This window comes from Trichechus manatus, unplaced genomic scaffold, assembly GCF_000243295.1.
Source record: "Trichechus manatus latirostris isolate Lorelei unplaced genomic scaffold, TriManLat1.0 scaffold00041, whole genome shotgun sequence".
In the NCBI taxonomy this organism is placed as follows: domain Eukaryota; kingdom Metazoa; phylum Chordata; class Mammalia; order Sirenia; family Trichechidae; genus Trichechus; species Trichechus manatus.
This window is the reverse complement of record NW_004443977.1, coordinates 10,075,121-10,093,610: the sequence shown is the minus strand read 5'-3', so window position 1 is coordinate 10,093,610 and position 18,490 is coordinate 10,075,121. Positions and strand designations below refer to the sequence as shown.

Below are 18,490 nucleotides of genomic sequence, written 5' to 3'. Positions count from 1 at the left end.
TTGCCCTCAGCAAGCACCTCAGCTGGTTGTGGTTCTTTGCCTGGTAGAGTGATCCCAAGCCTTCATTCCTGAAGGGTCTGGGCCATTAGTAGTCACGTCAGAATTGGGTTGCTGTAGTTTTCTTTACCTCCATTATGTAATATCAATCTGATTTCCCCTTGGTAATCAGGATCAATCACACCAGCCAATACAGTAACTCCTTTCCTTGCCTGTTCATCCAGAGGCAGGAGGAGCCCAAAGTGGCTGGGTGGCATTCTTAACTTCTAGTTTAATGGAATCATTGTTGTATCTCCTGGTGGGAGCATTCCTCCCCTTGGAACTAAGACCACTAGTCCCTCAGAGCATAGGGTCACAGGAAGAGGAAGCAAAAATTTTGCGAGTGGCTTACTAGGGGTAATAGAGGTGCCACTCCCATTTCCATCCCTTGTCCCAACCCTGTAAGATATTTCCACCTAGCTAGCACCATAATTGTGTCTTTAAAAGGCCATTCCACTGTTATATCAAGCCCACTACTTCAGGATGATGGAGAACATGGTAAGACCAGTGAATTCCATGAGCATGGACCCATTGCCACACTTTATTCGCTGTGAAGTGAGTTGCTTGATGTGAGGCAATGCTGTGTGGGATACCATGACAGTGGGTAAAGCATCCCATAAGTCCACAGATGATAGTTTTGGCAAAAGCATTGTGTGCAGGGAAGGCAAATCTGTATCCAGAGTGTCTATTCCAGTAAGAACAAAATACTGCACTTTGCATGATGGAAGCGGTCCAATGTAATCAACCTACCACAGGTTACTGACTGATCACCTCGAGGAATGGTGCCATACTGGGGACTCAGTGTTGGTCTCTGCTGCTGGCAGATTGGGCACTCACCAAGGCCAACTTCCACTCAGCCTTGGCGAGTGGAAGTCTATGTTGCTGAGCCCATGCATAACCTCCGTCCCTGCCACCACGGCCACTTTGTTCATGAGCCCATTGGGTAATGATGGGAGCAGCTGGGGAAAGAGGATGACTGGTTTCCACAGAATGCATTGTCCTATCCACTTGATTGTTAAAATCCTCCTCTGCCAAAGTCAACCTTTGGTGAGCATTCACGTGAGATACAAATATCTTCACTTCTTTGGCCCATTCAGAGAGGTCTGTCCACATACCTCTTCCCCATACCTCCTTGTCACCAATTTTCCAATCATGTTCCTTCCAAGTCCCTGACTATCCAGCCAAACCACTGGGCACACCCCATGAATCAGTATACAGTTGCACATCTGGCCATTTCTCCTTCCAAGCACAAAGTGAACAACAAGGTGCACTGCTCCAAGTTCTACCCATTGGGAGGATTTCCCTCCACCACTGTTCTTCAGGAAGGTCCCAGCAAGGGGCTGTAGTGCTGCCGCTGTCCACTTTCAAGTGGTACTTGCATATCACACAGAACCACCTGTAAACCAGGCACAAGTTTTTCTCTTCCTCAGTCAACTGATCATAAGGAACTCCCCATGAGACCATAGGTGCAGACTGGGAGAGGGCAGATAATGTGACAGGAGTGGAGACCATGAGCATTTGGATACTTCCTAATACTTACTTGCGCCTGCTCAGGCCTGATCTCGTATATACCACTTCCATTGTCTGATTCAAAATGGCCAATACCCGTCCATTTCAGCTCACTAATGCTTAGGATATCGATCTATGTGCGTTCCATTTTTGATGACATCCAATTTCCCTAGATTCATACTTTGTACATTCCATGTTTTGATTATTAATGGATGTTTGCAGCTGTTTCTTCTCATTTTGAGTCATGCCACATCAGCAAATGAAGGCCCTGAAAGCTTGACTCCATTCCACATCATTAAGGTCGACACTACTTTGAGGAGGCAGCTCTTCCCCAGTCGTATTTTAAGTGCCTTCCAACCTGAGGGGCTTATCTTCCAGCACTATATCAGACTGTTTTCTGCTGCTATTTCTTACGTTTTTCCTTGGCCAATTTTTTCAGAAGTACACTGTCAGTTCCTTTTTCCTAGTCTGTCTTAGTCTGGAAGCTCCACTGAAACCTGTCGACCGTGGGTGACCCTGCTGGTATTTGAAATACCCATGGCATAGCTTCCAGTATCACAGCAACACACAAGCTATCACAGTATGACAAACTGACAGACATGCGGTGGGTTGCTGACAATATCCTCTTATTATTAACATTTTTAAAGTCTGAAGCATCTTGAGTTGTAACTCACCGTAGGACTCTGCAGCTCTGCTGAGGTCTCTGCTTGGAAAGGCATCCTCAACACCTCCATCCTCAGGCTTGGTTTCCCCCAGTTGAGTGCTCAGTGATTTTGTTAAATCAAGACAGCCCTTCCCCATCCCTGTCCCCACTGACCACCATGCTAAGCAGAGGTACAAATGCTGCTGCTTAGCCCTAGATCCTTTTGTTCAGTACTCTGACATCCTGGAGTGAGGCTGAGAGAAAAGCAGGGGTCAGAGGGGGCCCAATGAGTCCTGGTGGCCCAATGGTTAAGTGCTCGGCTGCTAATGGAAAGGTTGGTGGTTCAAACCCACCCAGCATCTCCTCAGGAGAAAGACCTCGCAGTCTGCTTTCTTAAAGATTACAGCCACATGGGGTCACTATGAGTCGCAATCGACCCAACAGCACCCAACAACACAACAGAGGGGGCCAGGTGAAGCAGGAGGAGGGAGACAGGTTCCCTGTAACAGACCCCCGTAACTCCCTCTGTGACATCACCAGGGTCCTTTCCTCCGTGGACCCAGGGACTTGTGCCCTGTCAGCTCTCTAGGGCCTCCCTTAATCTTTCTTCTCCCTCTGGTTTTCTCAGCCCTGCTGCTGAACTGCTTCTCCCTTGGCTCTCTCCTGCAGGCCTCCCAAGACAAAGTTCTTCTTCACGGTTATCCCTCAGCCTATCTTACTGAGCCCAGGCATCACCTTCACTCTCCCCATCTTCTTCCGGCCTTTAGAGGAGGTAAGGTCTGCCACAGCAAGAAGAGGTGGTAAGGTACAGGAGAACTGTGACCTCAGAACAAGAGACCGGGCAGAGCAGCAGGCTTTTTAAGTAGCCTGCCCCCCACCCCCTCCCATTCTGCTGGCCATGGCAAGGCACCGGCTTGGGAAGCCCTGGAAAGGGGCTCAGACCCTAATCTCATTGGACAAAGGGATGTTTCCAGCTGGATATTTGTGGGGGCAGGGAGGTTAAAGGCTGTGATACTGTATTGGCCACCAGAAAGCCCTAGATGCCTTGACCTCTTCCTGTTCCCAAAAAGTTACCCCTAAATACTTTGTTACCCACAAAGGAAGCCCCACATCTCTGAGACCAAGACAGTTTTGGAGACTGAGAGGGTGGGTACTGCCCGGCCCAGCCCCTCAGTCGTTGTGTTCGGGGTGGCTGAGGACTGGGGTGGGGTGCGTGTTCCCTGATCAGTGCCTGCCGCTGCCCCCCTCCCTGCTCCTGACGCTGCAGAAGGAGTACAAGGACCAGCTGTGGTTTGAGAAAGCAGAGGGGATGTTCTGTGTGGACCTGAGGGCCATGCTGCCTTGCCACAAGCTGATCTGCCCACCGTCCCTGCAGCTGCCCATGTGTGCCGTGGGGGACACGGCCGAGGCCTGGTTCTGCCTGGACAATGTGGGGTGAGGGGAGAGGCAGAAGCTCCAGTGAAGAGGGTGTCTGGGAGCAGGAGAGACCGGCATACCCTGGAGTGGGAGAAGTGGAGGGAGGACTGCCCAGCCTCTTCGCCTTTCTAAAGGAGGGGCGGTGTCAGAATGAGCCCAGGAGCTCTGAACTGCTCCCCTACTTTCCCTTCCCCCAGGGACCTGCCCACCTTCTTCACCTGGGAGTTCTCCAGCCCATTCCAGATGCTGCCCACCACAGGGCTGGTGGAGCCAGGCCAGGCCTGCCGGATCAAGGTGACCTTCCAGCCGCTTATGGCTGTCATCCACGAGGTGCAGGCCACATGCTGGTATGGGGACAGCAGCAAGCAGAAGAATAGCATCCAGCTGCAGGCTGTGGGTGAGGCCCCACCCTCACCCGTCCCCAAGCCCTGTTGCGCCTCCCTGGGTCTCAAAGCTTCAGTGGGCTCCCCACCTCCTGCCCTGGCCCCCAGGGGACCTCCCCCAGCCTCCTGCCCTCCCCTTGGCCCTGCCAACTTTGCCTTCCTTGGGATTGCAGACCAGTTTTTCCCTGGGAACATTTGCCTTCTTGGAGGGGCTGCCCAGCTGGGTTCACAAAGGCCCTGGCAGGTCCCACCAAGAGTCCCTGTCTCTGCCCCAGCCAAGTGTGCCCAGCTGCTGGTGAGCATAAAGCAGAAGCAGCCTGAGGACCAGGACACCGAGGGTTGCCAGAAGGTGCTATACTTTGGCTCTGTTGCTGTGGGCTGCACCGCCGAGAGGCAGATCAAGCTGTATAACCCATCGGTGGTATGAGCCCTGGGGAGGAGGCAGGGCCCAGGATTCAGTGACCATAGGGCTGGATGCTCCTAAAGCCTATCCCTTTACAGATGCACTTCTTTTCCCCACATCTTCAGCCCCAGACCTCCCATAGTCCGTGTCTGTAAATGCCCCTCTCCTCTCCGCTGGAGGCTGGGCTGGGGTATCCCATGAGCCACAGAGAACCTCAAGAGCATCCCAGGAGGACCACCACTAGCCTTTATGGGGCCTTTGCAATTAGAAGAAAAAGGTGCACCTCTAGGTGGTCCAGGTCTCTGAGTGGCGCAGATGGTTTGTGCTTGGCTACTAACCTGAAGGTTGGCTGTTCGAACCTACCCAGTGGCACTGAAAAAGAAAGGCCTTCCCTGAGATCTGCTTCCATAAAGATTACAGCCAAGAAAACCCTTGTGGATCTCAGTTCTACTCGGCCACACATGGGGTCGCCATGAGTTGGAGCTGACTCTGCAGGCAATGGGTTTGGTTTTCTTTTGTTTCTGGGTGGTCACAGAGCAGGGCACATGGCTTAGCCCCTTCCTTCCTCCAGGTGGAGGTAGCCTCACCACACACTCATGGCCTTACAAGGGGGCACAGGCTGGACACCAGCTGCCCGCACCTACTTGACTGGCCTCCTTGGTATAATTCACAGACTGCCCTACCCTGTGACCTGACTCTTCCCTTCTGCCCCACCTGGCCCCACAGGTGAGCGCCCCCTTCCGGATCGAAGTGGCCCCAGACAGTCTGGTCAAAGACCAGGCCTTCTCATGCGACACGGCCCATGGCATCGTGCCCCCAGGAGAAAGGAAATGTGTGTCTGTGTTCTTCCACCCCGAGACCCTGGATGTCAGAACTGTGGACTACATCGCCATCATGCCCTCTGGCTGTGCCTCCCAAACTCTGCTCAAAGTTGTTGGTTTCTGTAGAGGTACTGGTACCCTCAGGATGCTGCACTCCCTGGGGACAAGAGTAGCCCACCTTTAGAATCCTGAAATCTCCTGGCCTGCTTTTTTTAACTTCTGGGCTTCTAAGAGCTACTTGCGTCCTTGCTCCGCAGGCTGGGCGTCTGCTGCCCCCTGGTGGGCTCAATGAGGAATCACTCTGGACACCTGAGATTCTGGTACTGCCATCACCCCTGGTGATGCTAGAGTTCTGCTCCAGCTGCTGGGGCTCTGGCGTTCCCAGCCTGGCCTTCCATCTCCAGCAGGGGCCCTTTCTGAGATATCCTTGGGGAGACGGACACCCCAGCTCTAGCCAGGTGGCAGACCCACTCACAGGGCCCTGTCTCCCATGCCAGGTCCAGCTGTGTCCCTGCAGCATGACTGTATCAACTTCAGCTGGATCACCCTTGGGGCACGCACGGAGAAGCCCCTGTGGATTGAGAACAGGGCAGACTGCATGGCCTACTTTCAGTTTGCCATTGACTGCCAGGAGAGCGTCTTCAGCATCAGGCCTGCCTTTGGGACCCTGGCAGGCAAGGCCCGCATGACCCTGCACTGCACCTTCCAGCCCACTCACCCCATCATCTACTTCCGGAGGGTGGCCTGTCTCATCCACCACCAGGTAAGTGGTGAGGGAGGAGCAAGGCAGAGGGGGAGGGGCTCCCCTGGGGCAGAGCCAGGTATGGGGCACTGGAGGTGCCATCCAAGGCCAGTGAGGAAGACAAGGCGTGGTGCCCACTCCCCTGTTTTTGAACTTTCTGGCTCTGTCTGCCCGAGTATTTCATCTTCCAGGGGCACATGAGGGCTCACTCTGAGCAGGTTGGGGTACCAATCTTGTCTTGACTGCTACCCAGCCATGGACGTTTCTGCCGCTGCTGTTGGGTTGGGGAGAAGGAGGTTTGGGCCTTACCCCACAAAGCATGTGCCCGGCAGAGGGCCTTGACATTAGGATCCCAACCCAGGCCCCTGAGTAAGGTTGTACAAGCTGTGCCCTGACCAGGGTATCTGGCCAAGGGGGTGGGTGAGAGCTGAATGCTCTGCCCCTGAGCAGTGTGCCCACGCACTGGGCTGCATCTGTCTACCTGGGGCGGGGGGGTTACCTTTTCCTAATGCTCATGAAGATGCAGCATGGCTGGGCAGGCTCTGGGTGGCAGGAAAGGACACAGACAAGAGGGAGGGCCTGATGAAGTTGTCCCCACCCCCCGCTCTCTCCTCCCCTAGGGAAGGCCTGAGTTCTGCTTTTGCAGACCTCTTGTCTGGCAGTAGGATGGACAGTAGAATATCCAGGAGCAGAGGGGGAGAGTACGCCACGGCTGAGTGCCCCAGAGGCCTGGGTGCTGTTCTAGGTCCTGACCTTCCGCGGCTCCCGCCGTCTCCTTGGCCGGGCAGCTGTTGGGATGCTCACTTGGCCTGCCACCCTATAGTTTCTACCCTGCTGCCTCTGTCAGGCTGTCTGCCCCCTTCTATCCTCAGTTCTGTCCTCCATTGTCCGCACCCTCCCATGCCCTGTCTCTCACAACATTGTAGGACCCGGTGTTCCTGGACCTGCTTGGGACCTGCCATTCAGACAATGCCAAACCCGCCATCCTGAAGCCCCAGCACCTCACTTGGTACCGCACGCACCTAGCGCGGGGCCTGACGCTGTACCCTCCTGACATCTTGGGTACCATGCTGAAAGAGAAGAAGCTAGAACAGGATAAGAATGGGGCCCTCATGATCCCCAGTGAGGTATGGGTGGACCCTCCAGAGCCCCCTGGGGGTAGGCTCCCTCCCCTTCCTGGGTTCATGCCCCTTTCTCTAGCATCCCTAAGGTGGTCCTTGCCCCCAGAGCCCCCCAGGCACCATTAATAGTCAGGGGTGACCTGTGTGGAGCTCATTCAGCCTTTCCCAGAAAGGAGTGTGCAGAAGAGGGGCAGCGGCAGTGAGGAATGGTGGGTGGGCCCCGGCCCGCCCCTCTCTCCATGCAGGACCTGGAGGACAAGCCACCCCAGCAGTACCCTGCCATCCCCCCTATGACTGAGTACTTCTGTGACGGCACCAGTGACATGGCCATCTTCCCCCCACCCGTCAGCGTAGAGCCTTTTGAGGTGGACTTTGGTGCCTGTCCCAGGCCTGAGACCCCCAACCCTGTCCCCCTGTGCCTGATGAACCACACCAAGGGCAAGATCACCGTGGTCTGGACACACAGGCCTGACTGTCCCTTCTGGGTGAGCCCGGTCACCTGCGATGTGCCCCCACTCAAGTCCACTGCCCTGCGCCTGCACTTCCAGCCACCACACCCCAACTGCCTGTACGAAGTGGAACTGGAAGCCTTCGCTGTTTATAAGGTTTGCATGTGGGGAGGAGTGGGTTCATCTGCCCCGGCCCCTGAATGCCGGGATAGGGTGGGGAGGTAGAGGGATGCTGCGAGGACCCAGCTGCTCCGTGCCAGGTTTTTCTCACTCCCCTTGTCTTCTTCCAGATGTGTGGCCTTTCTTGGCCAAGGGGTTTCTTGGCCCATCTGACTATGTCTCATTCATATGTGCCCTCCCACCCCTCCAAAAGTAGAACTCAGCTGGGATCAAATTTGGTACGCAGGGAGTGGCACACAGGCTCCCTGGGGCTGCCAGATGGCTTATCCTCCACTCCCTGAGGTAGGAAGAGTGGTCCCTCGAAAGGAGCTGTGCCTTCGGTGGGCAAGAGCCAGGACCTGGGGGACAGTGGAGGGGAGGGGCTCCTAGCAGGTACACAGGCTGCCCCCAGCCCGGCATGGCCTCCTAGTCTGAGATGTATGTCTCTACCTGTCTCCTGCTTCATCCCCAGTTGTTGTTATGTGCCATCCCTATATGATTGAGCAGAACTGCTCCATAGGGTTTCCTAGGCTGTAACCTTTATGGGAGTAGATTGCCTGATCTTTTCTCCCACGTAGCTGCTGGTGGGTTGGAATCACCAACTTTTCAGTTAGCAGTCAAGCGCTTAACCATTGCGCCACCAGGGCTCCTTCATCCCCAGTTAGTCCTGCCCTTTTTCTTCCCACTTGGCTCTGCCCACCTGCTGTTGTTCTTTCCCAGTGGCAGGGGGAGGAGCTAGGGCCGAGAGAAGAGTAGAACCATGCAGTCAAGATCAAGAGCTATTTACCAGCTATGTGACTTGGGCAAGTTGCTCAACGTCTCTGAGCCCTGGTCTCTCCATCTATAAACATGGGGTCATATTCGAAACTTTGAAGAAGCTTCAGAGCCTCCTTTTATCACCTCCGTTCTAACATCCTACCAGCTGGAGGTGTGTAGGAATAAGGCTTGGGGACCTGGGCTTTTCAGAGGCTAAGCATGTCAGATTTTTAGGTTACAGACTCTAGACCCGTGCTGTCCCATATGGCAACCAGCAGCCACATGTGGCTACTGAGCACTTGAAATGCAGCTGGTCTGCATTGAGAAGGGCTGTAAGTGTAAAATACACACCGAATTTCAAAGACCTAGTACGAGAAGAAGAATGCAAAATATCTCCTGCCTAAGTTTTACATAATAATTGCATGTTAAAGTGATAAGATTTTTGCCTCCATTGGGTTAAATAAACACATTATTAAAATTAATTTCATATGTTTTACCGTGGCTACTGGAAGATTAGCAACTACACTGGTGGCGGGCACTGTGGCCCGCATTATATTTCTGTTGGACAGCGCTTCTCTAGACACATTCCTAGCGGATGAATGCTGCTTTCACGTCCGCCCTTCTGGCCCAGCACCACCCTCCTCCCCGGACTGTTGTGAGCAGTAAAGAGAGTATTTGCTGAGTGCCCAGAGCAGGGCCTGGCACACGCGTGAGGGCTGTGTTAGGCCGTTGTTCTCCGTGTCGTCTTCCCAGGGAGAGCCCTCCCATCTGTGCTTAGTGTGGTACTCCTGCAGAATGGGGCCAAGGTGGGTGCCCCAGGACCAGACCCAGGACTCTGTGCTTTCTTCATGGCTCCGACACCCCAGGTCCTGGGAAACTACAGTAACATCGAGGAGGACTGCACGGTGTGCCCGTCCTGGTGCCTGACTCTGCGGGTGCGAGGCCACAGCTACTATGCCGCCTTCGAGCACCATATCCCCCAGTACTCCCTGGATGCCCCCAAGGTGAGCATGGCCCTGCCGCAGAGGAAGGTGGGGCCAAGGAGTCCCACTTCCACTTGGGTCTGCAGATTCCCTCCCACCCCTCACTGGCCTCAGAAACATCCCACATGTTCCCTGGCCATCCCTGTGTCCCCTGGCCAGCCCCTGGGCTCTGGGCCAGCCAAGGACTCTTCCTGGGACAGGCCCTGGGGCTAGGAGAGGACGTGAAGGCCCAGCTAGGGGCTGGACAGCTGGCTCCTCCCGGCTCCACCTGAAACACTCACCTGGTCTTCTCGCACTCAGGCTTAAACTCTCCAGTGCCTTCATGCGTATGTGCCGTTTACTGAGCACCTGGTGCCCCAGGCCCTGGACTAGGCCCTAGGGAGACAACACCCACACCATGAGTGCCGCCGTTGGGAACACCCAGCCCTGTGGGGGAGGCAGTGCCAGCCCTTGGCTTAGGTCCCTTCCTCAGGGAGTCATAACTCCCAGGCCTCTCCCAAGGGTCTCTGGGGGCCCCATCTGACCCTAGAAGCAGGATAACATAAAAACCAAAAAACCACACCCATTGCTATGGAGTTGATTCTGACTCATAGCGACCCTGTAGGACAGAGTAGAACTTCCCTATAGAGTTTCCAAGAGTGGCTGGTGGATTTAAACTGCAGACCTTTTGGTTAGCAACCAAGCTCTTAACCGCTGCACCACCAGGGATCACTGCTCCCCCCGACCAGCCACACTTCTGTCCTGCAATCCAAAACCTTCACCACTCACGAGGGTTGGCCCCTCCTGACTGCAAGGTCCCGCAGGGTCTCCTGGCTGACTCCTCCACCCTTTTGAGGGCCTTCGTGCAGAGTCTGGGCTGCGTGGCTCCCAGAGTGACCCACACATGCACACGGCTTCTCCAGTTGGATGGGAACTCAGGTCAGGGAGTGCAGGCTTGTGCTTTGTAGCCTGTTCGGCTCTAGCCAAGTGCTGGTCCACCCTTCATGGTTAAAGCGAGTGTTTGGGTGCTGGGATTGCAGGGGCTTTCCTTTTTCAAAGTGGGGTTCCCCTCAGCTACCTGCATCAGAATCATCTAGAAGGAGTTGCTTACCCCAGAGCTTCTGGACCAGGATCTCTGAAAATGGGTCCTCCAAAGGGCAATTAGAGTGTACCCTAAAATGAAAGAACTTCTATTCCAACCTTGAGGAGGGGTCTTGGAGGCCTGAGTTTCCCTGGGGCTTGTTTCTGTGGCTACCCTGTCTCGTCTCCTTGTCTGAGGGTTTCTGGAGAACAGAAGTGTTTCTAGGTACCAGGCTGCAGCTTCCCTCAATTCCTTGCTCCAAGGGTGTTGAGTGGGATGCGTGGAAGCATCTAGGATCTCCTTGGAGACAGCCCCACCCAGGTCCACATACACTTCCTGGGGGGAGTGGAGATATGAGCATGAGTCCCTCTTTGCTCTTCTCTCCCACCCCCAGCTATTTCCTGCCGTGACTTCTGGGGAGCCCTCCTACCGCAGCCTGCTCCTCCTCAACAAAGGCCCCATGCTGCTGACCTTCAGCCTGGCCCCCAAAAGCAGCTCAGACATCATCTTGCGACCCAGCTCAGGCCTTGTGGCCCCTGGGGCCCACCAGATTTTCCTCATCTGCACCTACCCTAAGGGTAACTCCTGGAAGCAGCACCTTTTCTACCTGCAGTTCAATTTCTGCCCCCAGTATCTCAAGGTAGGGAGCTGGGTCCTTGGGAGTGGGGCTCCCTTTTCAAAGCCACTTTCTGGAGTTGGCCTCACAGACTCTCCTAAAGGAGCCAAAGGGCCGCTCCCCCTCCAGGAAGAGAAGCCCCCAGCCACCTCTGGGAACAGCTCTCCCCTAGGTCAGGGCCCCTGCCTGTCCACCTCATGGGACCTGGGACCAGGAAAAGGGGTGCAGGGGTCCCCAGTGGAAGGAACTGGGGGGGCAACAAAAAACTCATACCTACAGGTGGTGGAGGGATATTTAGGCAGCTAGGGCCAGGCCTGGGATAGGACTTGGGATGCTGGACCCACATCTAGCCCCATGAAGTGGTCACTATGTCCTCTCTCAGTCCCTGGGTTCTTTTCAAGAACCAGCCCCTGGATCAGTCGCTACCCACTCTGCCTTCAACGGAAGCTGACCATGCTCAGGCTGGAGGAGGGTCTTCTGCTGCCCACGGTGGCTTCCTGAGTGTTTAGGGGAGTCAGGACTGCAGGGTGAGGTCAAGGCACCAACCCCCTCCTCTGGCCTCAGGAGGTGAGCATGCAGAGCCGTGAGGAACCACTGCAGCTGAAGCTGGACACCTGTAAGAGCATCTTCTTCAAGCCTACCTGGGTGGGCTGCTCCTCCACCAGCCCCTTCCCCCTGCGCAACCCCTCTCGTCTGCCCCTGGAGTTTGAGTGGAGGGTCTCTGAGCAGCACCGCAAGATGCTGGCTGTCCAGCCTGCCCGGGGGCTCATCCAGCCCAATGAGAACATTGTGAGTACCCTCCCCCACAGCCAGGGGCTGGAGAAAAAGGTGCCTACCATGGGCCAGGCATGGTATGTGCACCCTCCCATTCAATCCACAGTGCCAGCCTCCCCACCGCCCCCATCTCATGAGTGAGCATTATTATTACCGTCATCATCACCCGCATTTTCCAAAGAAGTATTGAAACTTGGAGAGAAGGAGCCAAATACTAAGATCCTAAGTTAGGAGGTGCAGAGCTGGGACTTGAACCCAGGCTTCTGACTCCAGGGCCCTTGGGTGTGTCCATTCTTAATCCATCCTCTCGAAAGCTGTGAGGTCATGGGGAAGATGGCTCAGAGCACTGGGTTTGGCACCAAATGTTGGTTGTAGGGTGAGGAATGAGGCTTCCAGAGGTCACAGTGGCAGTCTGAAGAGGGACAGGAGTTGGGCCTCAAGATAGCAGTCCTGGCCTAGGGCCTTATAGTCTAGTTGGAGAGGCCAAACTTGGGACAAGAACCACCACACAAGGTGTCTGTAAGACCCCAGGGAGCAGGCACTGGGGAGGTGAGAGGTGATACAGACTCTGAGTCAGCCTCGGAGAGCCCACGTCCCAGCTCCAGCCCTTACTTGCTGTGTGACCTTAGGCAAGTTACCCCACTTCTCTGAGTCTCCAGTGTCTCATCAGGAAACAAAGCAAGAGAACAATAACACTTACCTCGTGGGGATATAAGGTTGTGGGGCTGAGGGAGCTAGCATGATATACAATAAAGGGTGCAGGGTAAACACTCAGAAAGGAGCTCAATCCCCCGTAGTGGGACCACAGAGGGCCAGGAGCTTGGGGTAGGCTTCCAGGAGACCCCCATTCAGGGAGTGTTTCTGTGACCCTAGACCCTGACATGGACCTTCAGCCCTTTGGAGGAGACCAAGTACCTGTTCCGAGTGGGGATGTGGGTCTGGGAAGCCGGCCTGCCCCCAAAAGCCAAGCCCCCTGCCACTACCCACTACATGCTGCGGCTGGTGGGCATGGGCATCACCAGCAGCCTCTCAGTGAGTGGGAGAGCCCTGGTGGGTGGGGGGAGGGCGGGGCCAGGGCACACGTGGGAGGGAAGGCCCCAGGGTGCCTGACTCCAAGAGGGCAGGGGGTGGGAGCCAGACCCCTGCACCTGCCCTGCTCTGAGGCCCCCCACCCCAGCTAGCTGACTCTGGCCTCCAGGTGAAGGAACAGGAGCTGGACTTTGGGAGCATGCTGGTGAACAGCAAGCAGTCCAGGTTTCTGGTGCTCGTGAACAACGGCAACTGCACCCTGTATTACCGCCTGTTCCTGGAGCAGTCCAGCCCCGAGGTCGTTGGCAACGACCGCCTTGGTACTCGGGCTTGGGCTGGGGCCGAGAGAGGCAGGGTAGACACAGGTTAAGACTAGAGTTTGGGATGAGGCAGGACAGGATTTAAGAGCTGGTGCTTCTGCTTCCTAGACGTATGGCACTGGGCATACATCCTTTCTAAGTCTCAGCTTCCTCATCTGTGAAATGGGGCTATTGGTGGCACCTGTTTTACGGGCTACTAGGTGGAGGAAAGTGCTTTTCAAGTGCCAATGACACTAAGAAGTGTGGTCCCTCTGTCTTGGGCTGGAGGAGGGACTCTGTTCCCCGTGTCCTGGCTCAGGGCCTGTCCTCAGCCAGTTCTCTGCTGGCCCAGGGGAGGGTGTCGAGGAAGGAACAGGAGAAGAAACGAGGCCTCCCCTGTACTGGGGCCCTCCTCTGCCGCCTGACACCCCACACCCCACGCCCCACCCCACGTCATCCCTGAGCAGATCTGCAGCTGGAACGGACAGAGGGGCACATGCCGCCCCGGTCCCAGGACAACATCGACCTGATTGCCTGCCCCAAGCACCCGGCCCAGTATTCCTGGACCATCAGCTACTCGCTCCTCTCCCACAGAGGTACCTGGGCCACCTCACCTGGCATAGAGATGGAGCAGGGGAGAGCAGGAGGGAGGGGGAGAGCTGTGTGAGGTGGGGTGGGAGGTGCTGAGGGTCAAGTCGGCAGTAGCAGAGTGAGTGTGAGTGTGTGAGGGTGCGCCTTGCACACCACATCTGTCTGTGGGACTGTCTGTCTGTACGTGTGCCTGATCTGTGGAGGGCTCATGCTGAAGGGTTAGGGGCTACTCTACTGATTTATTGTGCGATCTTAGACAAATCTTCAGCCTCCCTGGGCCTCAGCCTCCCTTCTGTAAAATGGCATTGTTACGAGCCTGCCCGTGGTTGGCACCAGCCTGCCCTCTGCTGCCAGGGCAGCCCAGAATGGAAGTTAAGGGTATGGAGTCTGGAGCCAGGCTGTCTGGGATTGGATCCTGGCTCCAGCGCTTATTAGCCATGTAATCTTAGCAAATTGTTTCACCACTCTGTGCCTTGGTTTCCTCATCTGTAAAATGGGAATAAAAATAGCACAGGACTGGGCAGTGTTTCATTCTGTAATACACAGGGTCGCTATGAGTCGGAACCGACTCGACAGCCCCTAACAACAACAACAATAGCACCCAGGCAACAAAAAGGAATGAAGTATTGATACAGGTCACAGCATGCGTGAACCCTGAAAACATGATACTAAGTGAGGGGAGCCAGACACAAAAGGCCGTGTATTGTATGATACCGTTTATATGAAATGTCCAGAAAAGGCAAATCTATGGAGACAGAAAGCAATTAGCAGTTCCCTGGGGCTGGGAGGCGGGAGGAGTGGGAAATGACAGCTAATGTGTATGGGTTTCTTTTCAGGGTGATAAAAATATTCTCAAATTAGATAGTGGTAACGGTTGCACTAAAAGTCACTGAATTGTATGCTTCGATTGATGCGTTTTATGGCATGTAAATTATGCCTCAATAAAGCTGTCATTTAAAAAATTAGTTTGAGAAGAATAGCAGGCACATTAAACACAGTGATGTGAGTAAAGCACTGAGGACAATGCCTGGCATGTAGAAAGTTCCAGACCTGGGTTGGCTGTGGTTGGAGATGCTCCAGAGCCCTGGAGATGTCTGCTGTTCCTGGCCGGGGTCTGGGAGCAGATTGCCTAGGGGTCTGGCACCCTCAGCCGACGCGTCCCGTTGGGGCTGGGAAACGAGCCCACTCCTCTTTTCCACATCCCCTCCGCAGATAACAAGGCTGGGGAGAAGCAGGAGCTGTGTCACGTTTCCCTGGTGGCCGTGTACCCCCTACTCTCCATCCTGGACGTCTGTGCCATGGGCAGTGCTGAGGGCATCACCCGCAAGCACCTGTGGCACCTCTTCTCCCTGGACACGCTCAACAGTTACTTGGAGCGCGACCCTACCCCCTGGGAGCTCACCTACAAGGTGCCCACCCGGCACAGGTGCGCTGGGCCTGAAGGAGGGCCGGGGCCTATCTGAAGGTGTTCTTACTGCTTTCTGTCCACACTCCCAGCCCCTGACCTGGTCCAAGCAATGACTCCCCATCTCTTTGGAGAGGAAGGACTTCCAGTTTCTTGCCTATCCCTGAAGGGTTTGGCTTGGGGTCTGACATGCTAGCCCACTCCTGCCCCCCGAGTCCCAGATTCTCCAGTTCCCACCTGTATGGTTCAATACCCAAGCCAGCCAGGCCTAGGAGACCCCACTTTGTCCCCATCACTGCTCACTGGCTGCCTCTGAGTCTGTTTCTCTGCTTTGTTTAAACAGCACAAGCCAGATTCCCACCATCTTCACCCCTTTGAAGCTGGACTTCAATTTTGGAGCTGCGCCACTCGAGGCCCCACCCTCTGTGGTGCTCTTGGCCCTGAAGAACAGTGGGGTGGTGCCCCTGGACTGGTATGGCTGCCTGAAGGGGGTACCAGGGACTGGGGAGACATGCGCCTGGAGGCTGGGAGGATGGAAAGCTGCCTTCTCTTGCTGGTGGTAGACATGGCTGCCTGATGTCTCCTATTGATGGGACTGAGAAGGCCAGCTGTGGGCTGGGGTCATGGAGCAGGGAAGCTGTGAACAGCTGTTTTCTCAGGACCTGGGACCTGTCGCTGGCTAAGATGTGTCCATAGGCCCGAAAGTGCAGGAATCACCCTTCTAAGGGCATAGTCACCTTAATAACTCAAAGAATAAGAAGTATTCATTGAACATCTGCAACAGGCCAGGCCCTGTGCTTCACAAGCCTTTTCTCTTCAAATCCTCTGAAAAAATACTCCTTTCCTGACGCTTTCATAGACGGGAAGACTGAGGGTCAGAGAGGTCAAGGACTCAGCCAGAGTAATTAATGGGCAGAAAACAGTTGCCATCGAGGCATTTCTGGCTCGTGGTGACTCCATGTGTGTCAGGGTAGAGCTGTGATCCGTAGGGTTTTTCAGTGGCTGATTTTTCAGAAGTAGATAGCCAGGCCTTTCTTCCAAGGTGCCTCTGGGTGGACTTGAACCTCCAACCTTTCCATTAGTTAACCATTCGCACCACCCAGGGGCTATTCCAGGTTCAAACCCAGATTTGTCCTACTCTAGAGCCCCCCTAAAGGAGCCCTGGTGGCACAGTGGTTGAGTACTTTGCTGTTAACCAAAAGGTCAGCAGTTCGAACGCATCAGCCACTCCACAAGAGGAAGATGTGGCAGTCTGCCTCCGTAAAGACTTACAGCCTTGGAAACCCCATGGGGGCAGTTCTACTCTGTCCTGTAGGGTCAGTACGAGTCGGAATTGACTCAACAGCAAAGGGTTTGATTTTTTTGGTTTAGAGCCCCTAAACCGGTTAGCCAGCAAGGAAGTGTCAAGTTGCTCCTGTGTACCAGGCGCTGTGCTAGGCGCTAGGCCTGATGCAAAATCCCAGTTCATTGGGGGCCAGGCCTGGAATAGCGGAGAGTAGAGGGTCTGGGGTGGGGCATAGGGCAGGGATCTGCTGTCCAGAAGCCAGCTTCAGTGGACCTGCCCCTGAGGAGCCACAGCAGAGCAAAGCCCAGTGGGGCTGTAGGAAGGGTCCCGGCTGGCCAGACTGATCCCTGGCTGCCCCAGGTAGCCTCCATCTCTCCAATCGCATGGTGCCCAGCCTGGAAACCTGAGCTACCAGCTGGCCTGTCCTGAGCTTGACTTTCCTCCCAGTAGGGCCCAGAGCTTGTGCCCAGTAAACGTCCTGCTCAATGCCAGGGCATTTTGTTGCTCTTCCTCCCCGCCTCCACCACGCCCCTTGATTTCCTAGTAAACTTCCTTTTGGTGACTTCCAACATTGCTTGACCCAACAGATGTGAAAAAGAAGTGTCCTCGTCTGGGTCAGGCTGGGAAGAGGGAGCCAAGAGCCCCACCTGGGTGTGGCAAGGGGTGGACGAGAGTGAGAATATGCAGGGTGGTGGGGGGACCCCGTCATCTCAGAAATCTTCCTGCCTGAGGAGAGTCTTGGGGTGTGTGGGGGTGAAGGTGGGCGGGGGGCTGGATCCTCAGGTATCTGGTGGCAGCCCTCTTTCTCTCTGGAGTGTTCCGCTGCTCCCTGTGGTGGAAGGACATGAGGGAGCTGGCTCCTGTCTAGGAAGAGCAGGACTATGAGTAACGAGGGTTCCCGCCCTAAATAACTGAGGAGCTTGGCAGGGCTGTTGGCCTTGTGCTCTGGCTCTGCCATTCACTGGGGCTTTCTGAATGGGCCGGGAGCCAGGCCCTGCAGGGCTGGTGGGGGGAGGCGGGGACAGGCACAGCGCTGTGTCCTGGAACAAGATAGGGTGTTCTGGTGGGCTGCAGCTCTAGTCACTCTGTGGAGAGGGTCCAGGGGCTGGACACTGAGGTGGGAGGAGACCCGGGCAGCGTGTCAGCCGAGCTGGTCCATTCATCAGGAGTTGATTTGAGGCGCAGGAAGGCTGTCTGTGCTGCTTCCAGGATTTTGAGCACAGGGAGCCTTCCTTGGAAAGCTGGCGTATCCTAGGCTTTTTGTGTTGTTGTTTTCTTTCGATTTCTTAGAAGACTATTTTTGAATATTCTAGCCTGCCTCTGCTGAGCTCATAAAGAACAGACCGAGGGTTTCGTTCCTGGCAACACCAGCAAGAAAAGGGTAGGGTGGACTTGGCCTAGAGGCGCAGCAGGCAGGACACAGTGAGAACCTCAAGGGGCTAGGGGTGTGGGGATATAAAGAGCCACAGAACTGCCCCACGCCCTCCTGGCCGCCTCCTTCCAAAGTCCCTGTTCTGCTCAGCCCAGGGAGATGCAGGGCTTTGCATTAAGTTAATGTCATTTGTTCACTTGTTCACTCATCGATTTACTGGACAGACATTTACTGGGTGCTTTCTAGGGGCAGGCTCCGGGCTGGGCCGTCAGAATAGAAAGGTGGATGAGCCTCAGTCCTTGCCTCCCAGGTCTCTCTAGGGCAGGAGAAGTGTCTGTTGTGGAAGTGCAGGGGTGGGTACATCAGAAGGGCTTCCCGGAGAAGGCTGCAACCAAGCTCCACCTGCAGCAGTGCTGCTCGGTGAAGCTGGGCAGTGAGGCTGGGCAGGCCCTTGCTGACACAGAGCCTGGCACATGCATGGTGAGAGAGAAGGGCGCAGAGAGGCTGAGCATTGAGAGGAGGGAGGGCAACTACAGAGGGGGCAGGGGCCAGGCCAGGCTGTTATTGTTGTCAATTGTCATCCAGTTGATTCTGACTCATGGTGACCCTGTGTGTTACAGAGTAGAACTGCTCCATAG

At 55.3% G+C, this 18,490-nt stretch overlaps 1 protein-coding gene across 1 annotated transcript in view; it reads left to right on the top strand.

Moving 5' to 3' along the window:
- Positions 1–18,490, top strand: part of CFAP65 (cilia and flagella associated protein 65) — a gene marked incomplete at its 5' end in the record, with an annotated part of 41,900 nt that overhangs the window by 9,946 nt on the left and 13,464 nt on the right. The window contains 16 exon segments of the mRNA XM_004376391.1: positions 2,858–2,960; positions 3,456–3,622; positions 3,802–4,001; positions 4,263–4,408; positions 5,117–5,339; positions 5,709–5,974; positions 6,880–7,080; positions 7,320–7,679; positions 9,305–9,442; positions 10,876–11,121; positions 11,662–11,886; positions 12,745–12,903; positions 13,070–13,220; positions 13,667–13,795; positions 15,003–15,216; positions 15,539–15,667. Of these exon segments, the coding sequence (XP_004376448.1) occupies positions 2,858–2,960; positions 3,456–3,622; positions 3,802–4,001; positions 4,263–4,408; positions 5,117–5,339; positions 5,709–5,974; positions 6,880–7,080; positions 7,320–7,679; positions 9,305–9,442; positions 10,876–11,121; positions 11,662–11,886; positions 12,745–12,903; positions 13,070–13,220; positions 13,667–13,795; positions 15,003–15,216; positions 15,539–15,667 (3,057 nt within the window).